This window comes from Phascolarctos cinereus, unplaced genomic scaffold (genome assembly GCF_003287225.1).
Source record: "Phascolarctos cinereus isolate Bilbo 61053 unplaced genomic scaffold, phaCin_HiC Scaffold_4;HRSCAF=312, whole genome shotgun sequence".
NCBI classification, from domain to species: domain Eukaryota; kingdom Metazoa; phylum Chordata; class Mammalia; order Diprotodontia; family Phascolarctidae; genus Phascolarctos; species Phascolarctos cinereus.
In genome coordinates, this window is record NW_027555847.1 from 677,545,493 (window position 1) to 677,559,743 (window position 14,251).

Here is a 14,251-nt window from a genome sequence, read left to right on the forward strand (position 1 = left end):
CTATGTAAAAGAAACAGAGATTAAGTATAGTGTATATAATCCCTTTGTATAAATCCTAATGTATAAACCCTTTTTGTTTGCACTTTGAGTTAATAGTTTTTTTTTGAAAAAGATCATAACTGCTTCTAACCTCTTAATTCTCCTGTAAAAGTTTCACAGCAGCTTTGTAACTTTTGCCCTCCCACTTTCCCCATGTTGCTATAACAGTAGCTTTCTCAAGGTCATTCTCAGCATAATTAGTAGCATTTGCGCCGGGCTGGTCACTGACCATGAAAAAGCAGGATAAATGAGATAATATGTTTCATCCGTAAACTAATGGGTAGAAACTACCAAGTACAAGCCCACGCGGCCCAGATAGCGGCCCCCTGCGCCTGGAGCTGCGGAGAGCTGGAATGCGCGCTGAAACTGAGCCGCGTGAAAGAATAATCACGAGCTCAGCCACTACAGACGTGCACATGGGGGGTGCCCCAGCATACCCTGGCGTCTCCCCCGAGTTGGCACTTTGTGCCTCATTTTTAAAGTTTGTGTTTTAAGTCAAGTTCGTAGCGAATTTAATAAATGAATCTCAGTTGAGTTGTAGTTTCTTTATTTTTTGAATGAAAATAGTGCCTTTTATGACAGCGTTCAATAAATGCTTGTTTTAAAAAATGAATTAAATTCTGTCAGTGAGCACTGATGAAATGTGTCACCTGTGTCAACCACGTGTACCTTGCAGAGTCCACATTCCCCAAACCTTTCACAGACAACCCTCAGGGGAGACTCCACAGGTAAACTGTCAGAATAGAAGCTGCTTCTGATTCTGGGCTTGACTTACTCTCTGGATTTCTTCACTTCCTTACTAGCAGGTTCCCCCTTCCCCCTCCACCTTTCCAGTTCCTCCTTAGATATTATCTTTCCCAGGTAGATTGTAAGCTCCTTGAGGGTAGGAGCTCTATCATTGGCTTGTATTTATATTCCTAGCACATTGCACAGTACCCAGAAAATACCAGAAGACTTCTGACGATAGACCGACCCAGCACTCTATCCACTACACCACCTAGCTGCCTCATAGGTAGAGTGCTTAACTTGGAGTCAGGAGCGTCTAGGTTTGAATCTGAGCTCAGATCCTTAATGGTTATGTGACTCCGAGCCTCACTTCATTTGTAAAATAAAGGGATTGGGATGGATGACCGGGAAGATGCCATCCAACCCTAAATCTGTAATCCTATTTATAGATCTGGCAGTCTTTCTACAGCAAACTTTTCAACGGTAGTGACTCCACATTTGAGAAATGGCCAAGAAGACAGAGGGGCAGCTGGATCAGACAAAGCACACATACAAAATACATTCATACTGGAGACAACAAAATGTTGACAGCATTAAGGGATTAATGTTTAATATATCTGAACATGGAAAAGAGAGTTGATTGGCAAAATGGTCTTTCTATCAAAAAGTTGATCAAGAAGGTATCAGTAACTACTGATCCACATCCCTACTTTCCCATCTCTACAGAATCTCAGTGAGTATGATCCACCTACATATTGAAGATAGCCTGGGTGAAATATGAGAAAAGAACAAAAAGGTTTTTATGATTTATTGTAGCAGACTGACTTCAAATACAGTGTTCTGTTACGTTTGGTATTTATCTTTAGTCAATAAATCTACAAAAGCTTGCTGTGTTAATTGTTTCTTTTCTAAAAAAAAAAAGTTGTGCCAGAAAGCAAAACAGCCTTTAAAGGCTCCCCTACAACAAGGTGCCTCTTTCTTCTCTAAGTTTTCAGGACACCCTTCTTTCCTGGTTCTTTCTTCCTATCTGACCGTTCCTTCTGTGCCTCTTTTCCTGGATCTTCTTCTGTTGGTAGGTTTGCCTGCCCCAGTCTCACTCTACTCTAGTCCATCTCAATTCAGTTATCATAATGATCTTCCTCAAGCCCAGATCTGATCATGTCACGCGCTGCTCAGTAAATTCAGTGGCTCCCTATCAGCCCCCGGATCATACATAAATATCAAATCATCTGTTTGCCATTCAAAGCTCTTTGTAATTTTCTACCCTCACACTTATCTGTACTCCTTCTTACATCTTACACCTTCCTCCCCCAGCTAGGTTGCACAGAGCTGAGCCTAGAGTCAGAAAGACAATTTCGAATCTGGCTTCAGACACTAGTAGTGTCTGACCCTTACCATGTCATTTGACCTCAGTCTTCCTGTAAAATGGAGATAAAAATAGCACTGCTTCCTAGGGTAGTTGCGAAGATAGAATGGGGTAATATTTGTGAAGTGTCTAGCACAGTGCTTGGTACACAGTAGGTGTTTAATGTTTATTGACTGACCATATAAGATCATATATGATTCATGTTAAGAACACTTAAGATTCACAGATTCAGCCACAGAAATAACATTTAAAATCCTCTAGTTAGCAATATCAGTCAAGGCATAAAACAAGGAGACCATATTCTAAAAAAGCTGATGATCAGAAAAGGAGATTGGGATTGGTCATGTAGTAAGAATCAGTGACAACAGACTAAAATGGTATTGTAGTGATAACTCATGAAATGTTGCAAGACTTACAGGATAGGTTTGTGTAGCTGTGTCTCAGTCTGCTCCTTTGAAAGATGACCTTGGAAGTCTGAGTTCTTCACTTGAGAAATGGAGAGCTTGGGACCCCAAGGACTTCAACAGCTTCCCCAAGATCCTGTCAGCTCAGCTTATCAAATTCCCAATCCAGAATTATTTCCACTGCACCACACTGCTGCTTTGGAATTTTAGAAGTCATGGGATCTAATCCACTTATTTTATAGATAAAGAAAATGAGGCCCAGAAAGGAGAAGTTACTTGTCCTAAGTGACAGAGGTTAAGATTCAGGATTCTCTAACTTAAAATCCAATGTATTATGCTGCCCATATGCACATAGTTGAAATCACAAATTTGTTGAAATATTAAAGTACTTTTTAGTAGGTTAAAATTTTGGGCTACTGATGTTAAACACACACATACATATTATAATCTTTCACTGAATATCCAGTGTGTAATTTTATCTATAAAACAAGGGGTGGATTAGTTCCTTCCAGTTGTAGAACAAAATGCTCTGATATTTGAGGACAAAGGGTGGGAAGAGATCACTTGTAGTTCAGGGGATAGAAGGCTTTATAGAGGAGCTGACATCTATGTCGAGCATAGGTGTAATTTGGCCCTAAAAAAACCCCATACATAGAGGTTCCTTAGTGGTTGTATGACCATAGCAGATTTTCTTTTCTTTTTTTTAATTTTTAAAATTAATTTATTTTGAATTATGAACAGTCACTTCCATAAGCTTCTGAGCATCAAATTTTTCTCCCTCCCCAAGATGGCGCACAATCTGATATATTCTGATACATTCTGATATATTCTGATACAATCTGATACATTCCTATTAAACATATTTTCACATTAGTGATGATGTAAGTAAGAATTGGAGCCAATGGGAGGAACTACCAGAAAGAGGAAACAAAACACAACAGAAGAAAAAAATACCTTCAATCTGCATTCAAACTCCATTTTTCTTTTTCTTTGTGGATAGCATTTTCCATCATGAGGCCTTTGGAGATGTCTTAGATCCTTGTATTGCTGTAGCAGATTATTTAAAAGCTGATGTTTACCTTCTTGGTCTTCTTTTTGTAGTAAAATTAAAGAATATAAGTCCCTAGGACAAATATAACAGTAATATAGCAATAGATAGGGCTATTTTACTGAAAGGGCACATGTCTACTGATAACCCTAATGAGCTGTGCAGAGAAATTATTTTTGGTCAACAGACTTACCTAAGAAACAATACCACCTTGAAGGAAAGTTTCCCTACCCACCCAGACGTTACCTTTTCTAGTATCAGTACCAACCATATCAATCTTTTCCATTTTGGAGTTTAAAATCAAGTTAACAGAGATTAAATGCCTACTATGTGCTGGGGTCTGTGCTAAGTGCTAGGCATTCAAAGAAAGACAAAACAGTGCCTTGCCTTCAAGAAGCTCACAAACTAACGGGGGAGACAATGTGAAAACAACTATGTACAAAAAAGAAAAAATAGACACACACACAGGATAAATTGGAGATAATCACAGAGGGAAGGCATGAAGTCTTTCCTAATTCCTTTCCAACTTCCAGTTGACATCCTTCCCTAACTACCTTGCATTTAACTACATTATTTATTCACTTACACACACATATATGTATGTAGGTATGTACTGTATATATTTACATCTATACTTGTCTTCCCCATTAGAATTTATAATCCTTGAGAATGGATTATTTTATTCTTTGTGCTCGTATGCACAGTGCTTGCCACATAGTATATTTCTAAATACTCAGTGATTGATTTATTGATTCCATTTGGGAGATAATGGGAAAGTTTTTAAACTTCTCTTAGTCTTAATTTCCATCTCATTAAAAATAGAATGAAAAATGGAGTCAGCATGATATAATGGAAAGAACGTAGAATTGGGATCAGAAGGCCCAGTTCCATTTGACACTTCCCACCTGTAGCACCTAGTCAGTGAGTCATTGACCCTCTCTAAGCCTTTGTTTCTCCATCTATAAAATTACAATTAACATTGCTCATACTAGTAATCCTGCAAGGCCATGGCAAGGAAAGTATTTTGTAAACTGCAAAGTGCTACAAAAATGTGTTAACAACCTCCTGGTAACTTGTCACAACATGGAGGTAGTTTGTTGTTCTCAAAAGTCATCTAGCCAAATACGATTTCTAACAGTTCCTGTCAACCATAAGGTTTCCACTAGATGCCTAGCACATCCTAATCTGCTGTTCAAGGACCAATCTCACTAAACTCTGGGAGGCTTGTCAGCACAAGTCCAGCTAGTCTTGATTTTTTGTTCAGACATCTAGGTGGTGCAGTGGAGAAAATCACGAGACCTGAATGAGTATGTTCACACTACCTCAGTGGGGCCTTTGTTGCTGTGAGGCAATCCTATTATACCTTCCTTATCAACTCATCATCCTATTTAACATGGCAGCTCTTACAAACCTTTTTAATTCCTTCTCTGACCTCCTATAGCTCCCCCTCTCAGCTGAGTACTTTGCCTCATATTTTACTGAAAAAAACAAAAAAACAAGTCCATTTGCTGAAAGCTCTCTATTCTCTCCTCCTCGTATCACATCACCCAAAAGCCTTCTGCCACTATCTGTTCCTTCATCCTTTCTCACATGATGAGGTTGTCCTCCTTGCCAAGGAAAACCTCTCTGCTCAAGTGATCCCATTCCATCCTATCTTCTCAAACAGATTACTTGCACTATAATCTCTGTTCTCACTTATCTCGATCTCTCCCTGCCTACCGACTGCTTCCCTAGTTCATACAAACATGCCTATGTCATCTCTGTCCTCAAAAAGCCCTCGTGGATCCATCCGTCCCCACTAATTGTCATCCTGTGTTTCTCCTGCCTTTTGTATCTGCAGTTCTTAAGAAGACCTTGTACGTAGGTACCTCCACTTCCTTTGCTGTCATTCTCTTTCATTCTTTACAGTCTGGCTTCTAGCCTCATCATTCAACGAAAGCTTCTGTCTCAAAAGTCATAAGCCACCTTAGTCACCAGATCTATGGCCTTTTCTCCTTCCTCTTGACCCTCTGCAGCCTTTGGCATTGTTGATCACCTCCTTTTCAGAGGAGATGATGTTTGGAAAGCGTTTGGCACAATTTTTTCACGTGGTAGACACCTAATAAATACTTGTTTTTTTTTCTCCTTGATACTCTCTTGCCTCTAAGTTTCTGTGACACTGTTGTCTCCTAGTTCTCATTATGCCTTTCAGATGGCTCCTTCTCCATCTCCTTTGCAGGATCTTTAAGTGGATCATACCCATTAACTGTGTGGTGTCCTTCCAGGCTCTGTCCAGGGCCAGCTTCTCTTTCTAGACTATTTCACTTGGCAGTCTCATTAGTTCTCATGGATTTAGTTATCATTTCTATGCTGATGATTATCAAATCTACTTATACATCTGTAATCTCTTTCCTGACCTCCAGTGTCACATCTCCAGCTGCCTATTAGTTCAAACTGGATGTCCTGTTGATAACTTAAACTCAACATACCTAAAATGGAAATGATCATCTTTTCCCCAAAACCCTCTTCCCTACCAAACTTCTCTATTCCTGTGGAGTTTATTACCATCCTCCCAGTCCCACAGGCTCACAACCAAAGTGTCACTCTCCAGCTTCTCACTCTTAATCCTCCATAACCAATGTATTGCCATGTCCTGTTGATTTTACCTTCACATTTCTTGAACATGCTTCCTTCTCTTCACTGCCACTGCCACCGCTCTGATGCAGGCCTTTATCACTGCCTTCCTGGACTATTGAAATAGTCTGCCTCTTCTTGCCCCATTTCAGTCTATCTGCGACTCAGCTGTCAAAGTGATTTTCCTGAAGTGCGAGTCTCACCGTGTTATTCCCTACTAAACTCCATGGCTACCTATCACATACTCCAGGATCAAATAGAAAGTCCTCTGGTATTTAAAGCCATTTATAATCAGCCCCTCACATACACATAACCCCTTTCCAACCAACCCCTCCCCCAACCACCCTCTACTCTTTGTTCAGTGACACTGACCTCCTTGCATTTTCTCAAACAAGACACTGTATCTCCTAGCTCCAGGGTATTTTCTCTGGTTTCCTCCAGGCTTGGGACATTCCTGCTCTTCTCCTGGCTTTTCTGCCCTTCAAGTCCCACCCTCTACAGGAAGTCTTTCCTAATCCCTCTTAATTTCAATGCCTTCTCTCTGCTAATTATTTCCTATTTGTCCTACGTATAGCTGATTTGTGTATAGTTGTTCATATGTTATCTCCTCCGTTAGATTGTGAGATCCTTGAGGGCAGGGCCTGTCTTTTGTCTTTCTTTGTATCCTTGCTGCTTAGCACAATTCCTGGCACATAATAGAAGCTTAAATGTTTATTGACTGACACTGGATAAAAACTAGACCTGGTTTCAGGAAGGCCTAAGTTCAAATCCTAGATATCAGCTGTGTGATCCTGAGTAAGTCACCTAACCTTGCCCAGCCTCAGTTTCTTCATCTTTAAAATATGGGGTAATAATAGTACCCATCCCCTGGGGTTGTTGTGAGGCTTAAAGGAGGCAGTATTTGTAAAGTATTTGCAAACCTTAAAACATCATATAAATGCTGGTTATTATTTAGCAATGGCTACTCATAAAGCTGTCTGTTCAGGGCGGGAGGAGAGGGAGGAGGAGGAGTGTACCTTGATAGAAAGAGGAATGCCCATGATGAAATCACAGACCCTTGAAGTACTAAAATATAATTGCACACCAGTGAGTTACTTCTTGGTTTTGTGTTTATAGACAGGAAAAGTGTATAAAATTGTAATTGAGTATATTTTTGGATTTCAGGTGTATTGGTTTGCGACTGAAGATAGGCGGCTAGAGTGTATCCATAGAGGAAAAGACACAGTAAGTTACTAATGTTGTAAAAACTGGAGTTAGTCATTTCCACATTGAGCAGGCTTTTTAACTACTTTTAAAATCTACTTAAGCTTCTTAAAATATTTTTATATTAGTGCAGGTGTCTAACATTGTTCCCTACTCTTTCACACTAATCATTTTCCCCTGAATTTTCAAAAACATGCCCTTATTCACTGAATCCACACTTTTATATGGTGCAGAACACTGTGCTAGGTGGAATACTAAATATTTGTTTTTTCAATTATTTTCTTTTCTGCTTCTGCTCACACTGTTTCCCATGTCTGGGATGCCCTTTTCTTTCTTCTCCTCTGTGGTTTTCCTAATCCTTCCCACCCTTCAAGACTCACCTTGAATTTCTGGTCCACAGAGCTTCCCAGCCATCAGCCCACACTAATCCCTCCCTCCTCTAAACTGTGGGCCAGGAGTCCAGTTCTGGCCGTGCCTCTGAGGGACCTTGAGCATTGCCTTAGCCCCTCGGGGCCTCTCTTTTATCCTCTTTAAACTGAGGGGGCTGGATGTGATCATCTTTGAGGTCCCTTCCAGCCCTGACATCCTGCCAGTCTATGTTACCTTGGGTTACTAGCTGTATTATCCCAATTAGCTGATACTTTTGAGGCCCACTCAAGACAGTGCTAGACTTGAAGTCAGCAAGGCCTTAGATTCAAATCCTGCCCCTAACACTTGCCATGTGGCCATGGGCCAATCATTCCACCCCTCTGAGGCTCCTTTGTAAGTACCGACATAAGGGCTGTTGTCAGACTCAAATGAGTGTATGTGTATAAAGTGTTTTGTAAAATTCAGGTCACCCTCCATATGATAATTATGGTTATCTCATGCTTCCCTACTTCAGCTTTTTGAATATTTGTTGGCATATATACTTTTTCCACTGTTGTAGGTCACATCATTTCTACAATAGACAGCTTTCAAAGATGCTATGTCTAAAAAATACATCAGCTGATAGTCATGCTAGAACAAGCCTTTCCAGACTTCGCTCAGTGGGCCTGCACACAGCTCTGAGCCCACCTCTGCCTTCCCAGCTTGTTGTAAAACCTGCTGGCACAACTTTCAGAAGCTCCAAACTTCAGTGCCACATCTTGGCATGCAGGTTTTAGGGGCATGGGTGGGGGAGCAGAAGGGAGTGATGTAATTCTTAGAATGTTCTTTAATATTTTGAGCATTTAGGCCTCATCTTCTCTGCTACAATGCAAATTTCTTAAGGACAAAAACCCTCTGCTACCCCATTGTGTTCTCCAGAGTACCTGTGTATGGGGTGCATTCAGTACTTAATGATTTCATTTGTTTTTAGTGAGCATAGCTCTGCAACCCATAACACATAAAACCATCTGTAATTAGCTATATGGTTTACCAGTTGAAATGAGTGAGTCCATAAGGGTAGTCCATAGTGGTAGATGACTGTAAACCACACCATGAGAACTGGTTGAATAAACCAGAAATGATCATCTAAGAGAAGACTTTTAGAAGTCTTAATAATCATCTCCAGGCATTTACTAGGAAAGAATGATTGAATTTACCCAGTCTGGCACCAGATGACAGAACTAGAATGATTGGGAGAAAGTTATACAGAAGCAGATTTTGGCTTAATGTAATGAAAAAGATTCCTTTACATGGAGAGCTGTTCAAAAGTAGAATGGGATGCTGAGTGAGTTCTCCATAGCTACAAGGGCCTAGAGCTGAAAAGGATCTTAGGAATTATGAAGTCCAGCCCCCTCATTTTGAAGATGAAGAAGTAGACCCAGAGACTGGAAGTGATTTGCCCAAGGCTGCATAGTGACACAGCTTTGTTTGAATTCAGGCTCTCTAACTCCAGAGCATCCGTGGTAGAAGCTGGACAACTCCGCGTTTGGGATGTTGTCAGAAAGTTTCCAGTTCAGATCAGAGTTGTACATGGGGGGCCTCAGAGTTCCTTCCTAGCACTGTGATTCTATGATTTTATAAGATTTGGAAATATTGTGGGTATTTGTTTTTCCCTCACTGTTTCAGATGCAGTGTCGAAATTATATCCTCCTCCTCCACAAGATAAATGACACGACTTTGTATGTTTGTGGGACTAATGCATTTCATCCCGCTTGTGACTCCATGGTAAGCATTTGCATGGGCAGATAGTTGGTTACTTGATTAAGTTTCAGAAAGTGTCCATGTGGCTCATGATTTTTTTGCCATTACAAAATCAATGTGTGTTGCCCTTCTTTCAATCTTCACACTTAGCGTCCCCCAGCTCATCATCCTATCCCATCAAAAGGCATTTCCCCTGCTTTTCTGTATCTGTCCCTGGTGCCATTATTATGCTAGACACCCAGACTGGAAGTCTGGATGTCATCCCTGATTCCTGCCAATCCTGCATATCCTCACAGTCACCAAGTCCAGTTCATTGGTTCTTAGTGTTGTCTCTCAGTCAGGCCCATTTATTCCTCCTGACTTCAGACCCATGTAACTGCAGTAGACTCCTTCCAAGTAGTTTCTGTACCTCCAGTCTCTCTTCTCCCCAGTCCAGACATTTCTATAAATTTAGCAAACAGGTAAGAGCTTATTGTGTGCAGAGCACTGTGCTGGATGCTAAAAGAGATACAAAGGCCTTTGGGTCAATTATTGTCGATGGGGCACATAATACACAATCTTCAATGACTTCCTAGTCCTGTTCAGTGACTATTTCTCTAAAATAAAATGCCCAGTCCTCAATCCTCAGCCTGGTTTTTCAATCCTTTATACACCTACCTTTCCAGTCTCATTTCATATTACATCCCTTTACACACTGTTTCAGTAAAACTGAATTGTCGTTTCCTGTATACAACATTCCATCTCCTGCCCCCATGCCTTTGTACCCCCACGTCTAGAATGCCCTGCCTCCTCGCCTCCACCTCAAAGACTCCTGACTTCCTAGACAGTTCAGGGGCCACCTGAGACACGAGGACATTCTGGGTATGGGGAACAGTATCAGCAAAGGTATTGAGGTCAAAAAGCATGAGTCATGTTTGGTGAGTTATAAATACTTGTTGTAGTGTAGTCCATCCGACTGTAGCATAGATTGTGTGGAAGGGAGATGTGATGTAAGGCCCAGAAAGAAGGTGGGGAGCAGCCAGTTGTGGAGTGCTTTGAATGTCGAGCTAAGGAGTTTGAACTTTATTTGGTAGGCAAGGGGAAGTTACACAGTCACTTAACCAGAAGGTATTTATTGAGCTTTATATACATGCTATGTAAGCTCTATATAACTTGCTTTATACCAAGCATTGCTAGGCCATAGGGATACATGTACAAAGAATGAAACAATCCCTGCAGACAAGGAACTTATATTCAGATGTGGAGGACAAGAAGTACATATATTAATTTAAAGTGAATAAATACAGTTCAGTAAAAAATACAAGGTAGGGAGAGAGGGTGCCAGCAGTTGAGGAGATCGGGAAAGGCTTCATGAAGAAGACAGTACTTGAGCTGCATCTTGAAGATAGGGGCTTTCTGAGGTGGAGGTTAAGGAGGGAGAGCGTTCCAGGCAGGAGAGGCAGTTAATGCAAAGGCCTGCAGATGGGAACTGGAATATCGTGAGTGAGGAACACAGAGATGGCTAGTGTAGCTGGTTTACAGACTGTGAGAGGGGGAGTAGTGTCAGTGAGATCAGAAAGATAGGTTGGAACCAGGTTTTAAAGTCTCTAAAGCTAAACAAAGGATTTTATATTTTATTCTCAAGGCAATAGGCAACTATTGGAGTTGATTGAGTATGGAAATGACATGTTCGTATTTTAAGGCTTCAGTGTGTGATAGACTGAAGTGGGAAGATCCTTGAAGTAAGGTGACCAGTTGTGAAGCTGTTGCAATAATCTAGGGGAGAGGTGAGGAGGACCTGAACTAAGGTGCAAGCTAAGGGGTGCAAAGAGAAAAGGTCACGTTCAAGAAATATTGTGGGGGCAGCAAGGTGGCACAGTGGATAGAGCTCTGGCCTTGAAGTCAGGAGGACCTGAGTTCAAAACCAGCCTCAGACACTTGACACTTACTAGCTGTGTGACTCTGGGCAAATCACTTAACCCCATTGCCTAGCAAAAAAAAAAAAAAGAAAGAAAGAAAAAATAAATATTGTGGAGATAGAAACAGCAAGATTTGGCAACTAAAGCTTTTTCTTTTTCAACACCAGAATAACCTTTCTTAGATACTTTTCAGCAGATATGACCATTGTGAAATGCCTGTCTATGGTTTTACCTGCAGCATAAAGTTCAAAGTCCTTGGCTTTCAGGCCCCGTTCTGTCTCATCCAATCCCACTATTTCCATGCAGCCGTGAAAGACTATGCACAGTCACACAGATTCATTCATGCCTTTGTTCAAGCTCTTTTACCCTCTCAGAATGCCTTCCCTCCATGCAAAATCTTCCCTGACCGAGCCCAGTTGATGTCCCATCTCTCTAAGAGACTTTCCTAGCTATGCTGCCTCCCATCGTCTCTTCCTCTCTGAATTTCTCTAGCATTTACTGCATCCACCACTCACACTGGCACTCCCTTGTGTAGAGAGCACCACCGTACTTCCAGATTTCCACATTCATAACCTCAGAATTACCCTCAAATCATCACTCTTCCTTAACTCACATATCTTGTAAGTTGTCAGGTCTTGCCATTTCTACCTACACAACAACATCTCTCACTTCTGATGCCTTCTCTCCTGTCACACAGTTGCCGCCTTGGTTCAGATCCTCATTACCTCTTGCATCCATTATTGCATATCTAATAATTGGTGTCTCTACCTCAAGTCTCTGCCCACTCTAGTACACTCCCCACCCTGCAGCCAGACTGATTTTCCTTAAACACTGATCTTACGTCGTTCTTCCAGTCAACTTGGGTGATTCCCTATCAACTCCAAACTGGCCCCAACCTATCTCTTCAGCCTCATTTTACATTACTCCTCCTCCCGTACTCTGTAGTCCAGCCAAACCTACATTGTGTCTGTTCCTCACACAGGATCCTCCGCCACCCATCTGCATGCCTGGAAGATTCTCCCTCCTCACTTCTGCCCCATAGAATCCCTTTCCTCCTCAAGCATTACCTTCTCCAGAAAACCTCCCCTTCAACTACTAGTGCCCTCCCTGTCAAACCACTTTGTATTAAACTGTTGTGTATTTGTTTGTAATCTACTCTCTTTGTAGTTATTCTCTATGTATTTGTCAATGTAGTTCTGTCCCCATTAGAATGTAAGCTCCTTGAGAGCAGGAATTGTTTCATTTTTGTACTTGTATCCATCCCCACATCATTTAGCGCAGTGCCCAGCACTTAACAGGTGTTCAGTAAATATTTGTTGATTAGTTGGTTATAATGTGTGTGCCTTGTTTCCCTAGCTAAATAACGAGCTCTTTTAGGGTAGGGACCTTATGCTTCCATTGTACCTCCTCTGCCTAGAGATTTGTTGAGTGTTCAGCACGTAGGGTTGAACTCAGTGGCCCCTTTGCTCTAAACCTAGGATCCCATTGTGCTTACAGTTGTGTGGCCTAGTGGGAAGAGCTCTGGATCTGCATTAGAACCTGGTTTTACATCCTGCTTTTTATTATCTTTGTGACTTTGGATGAGTCTCAGCCTTTTGGGGCCTCAATTTTCTCATCTGTATAATGAGAGAGTAGAACTAAATTTGCTTTAAAGGCCCTTCCTGTCCTAAATCTTACCTTCTTAGACCTTAGTTATCTTATCTATAGAAAGGGGTGACTGTCCGTGCACTACCTCCTCCCCAGAGTTGTCGGGACCAAAGGAGCATGTGTGTGAGGGGGCCGTGTGCCTGTAAAGCGCTGTGGATGCATCAGTAGTAGTTCATACAGTGCTGCAGTTCATTTCTGTTGTTTAACGCAGGTTATCAACAACACAGAAATGCATCTAGAGGGCGGCAACAAGGAGAGCAGAGGCAAATGTCCATTCGATCCTACCCTCAAGTACAGCTCCGTGTTTGTAGGTATGTTTTCTTATTGTTACCGTCCCCAAAACCAGACTCTCCAGACTTAAATTTAAAGAAAAGGGGGGGGGGGGACAAGGGAGCAGATGAGTGGCACAGTGGATAGAGCCCCGCCCCTTGAGTCAGGAGGACCTGAATTCAAATGTGGCCTCAGACACTTACAACTGTGTGACCCTGAGCATGTCAGTTAACCGTGATTACCTCAAAAAAATAAATAAACAAAAATATAAGCAGACTTAAGTCCTCCTCCACGACCTTATTGTGGCATAGAAGGGTTGGGGTTGACTTTGTTACAGAGCAGGCTCAGATAAGTAACATCACTGCTCATCTAGGTAGTCACAGCTCTAAGGTATACCAGTCCAGATAGGGTTGTTACTTAATTAATGGCCAAATTAGGTTTCTTCTCTGAAATGTGGTTTTTATTATAGTTTAGGCTTGAAATCTCCCAAGATTTCTAATAGGGATAAAATAGTCAGATTTTAAATTGAATTATATGAAGCAATAGGATATGTTGCAGCCTGTTCACTTCTGCAGAATTTTCTGAGTTCTAACTAGTTAAACGTCAGTCAGATTTCATGTCTGGGAAGCTCCTCGTAAAGTTTTAGAAATTATCCCTGCTGTCACCACCCTGCCCCCCCAGAAGGTCGTATTATTGACATAGCTTAGAAATACCTTATTTTAAAATGATAAAGCCATCCATAGACATTCCTTAAATGAATGTAACTTTGTTGCTATAAGATAAAGTCAACAATGTGGTTTCTGAGAGTGAAAAAAGTTTCATAATGGATGAGGAAACAGAAAAAAGTGTGTGTTGACTAATGTGAAAATGTTTATTAGGAATGTATAGGTAGAGCCTATATCAGATTGTGTGCTGTCTTGGGGAGGGA

At 41.3% G+C, this 14,251-nt stretch overlaps 1 protein-coding gene across 3 annotated transcripts in view; it reads left to right on the forward strand.

Annotated features, from left to right (window-relative positions):
• LOC110223539 (semaphorin-4E-like) overlaps positions 1–14,251 on the forward strand; it is a 48,349-nt gene that overhangs the window by 11,984 nt on the left and 22,114 nt on the right. For all 3 annotated transcript variants that reach the window (XM_021009154.2, XM_078154142.1, XM_078154141.1), the window contains 3 exons: positions 7,361–7,420; positions 9,434–9,532; positions 13,265–13,364. In XM_021009154.2, the coding sequence (XP_020864813.1) occupies positions 7,361–7,420; positions 9,434–9,532; positions 13,265–13,364 (259 nt within the window). The remainder of the gene's footprint in view (positions 1–7,360; positions 7,421–9,433; positions 9,533–13,264; positions 13,365–14,251) is intronic.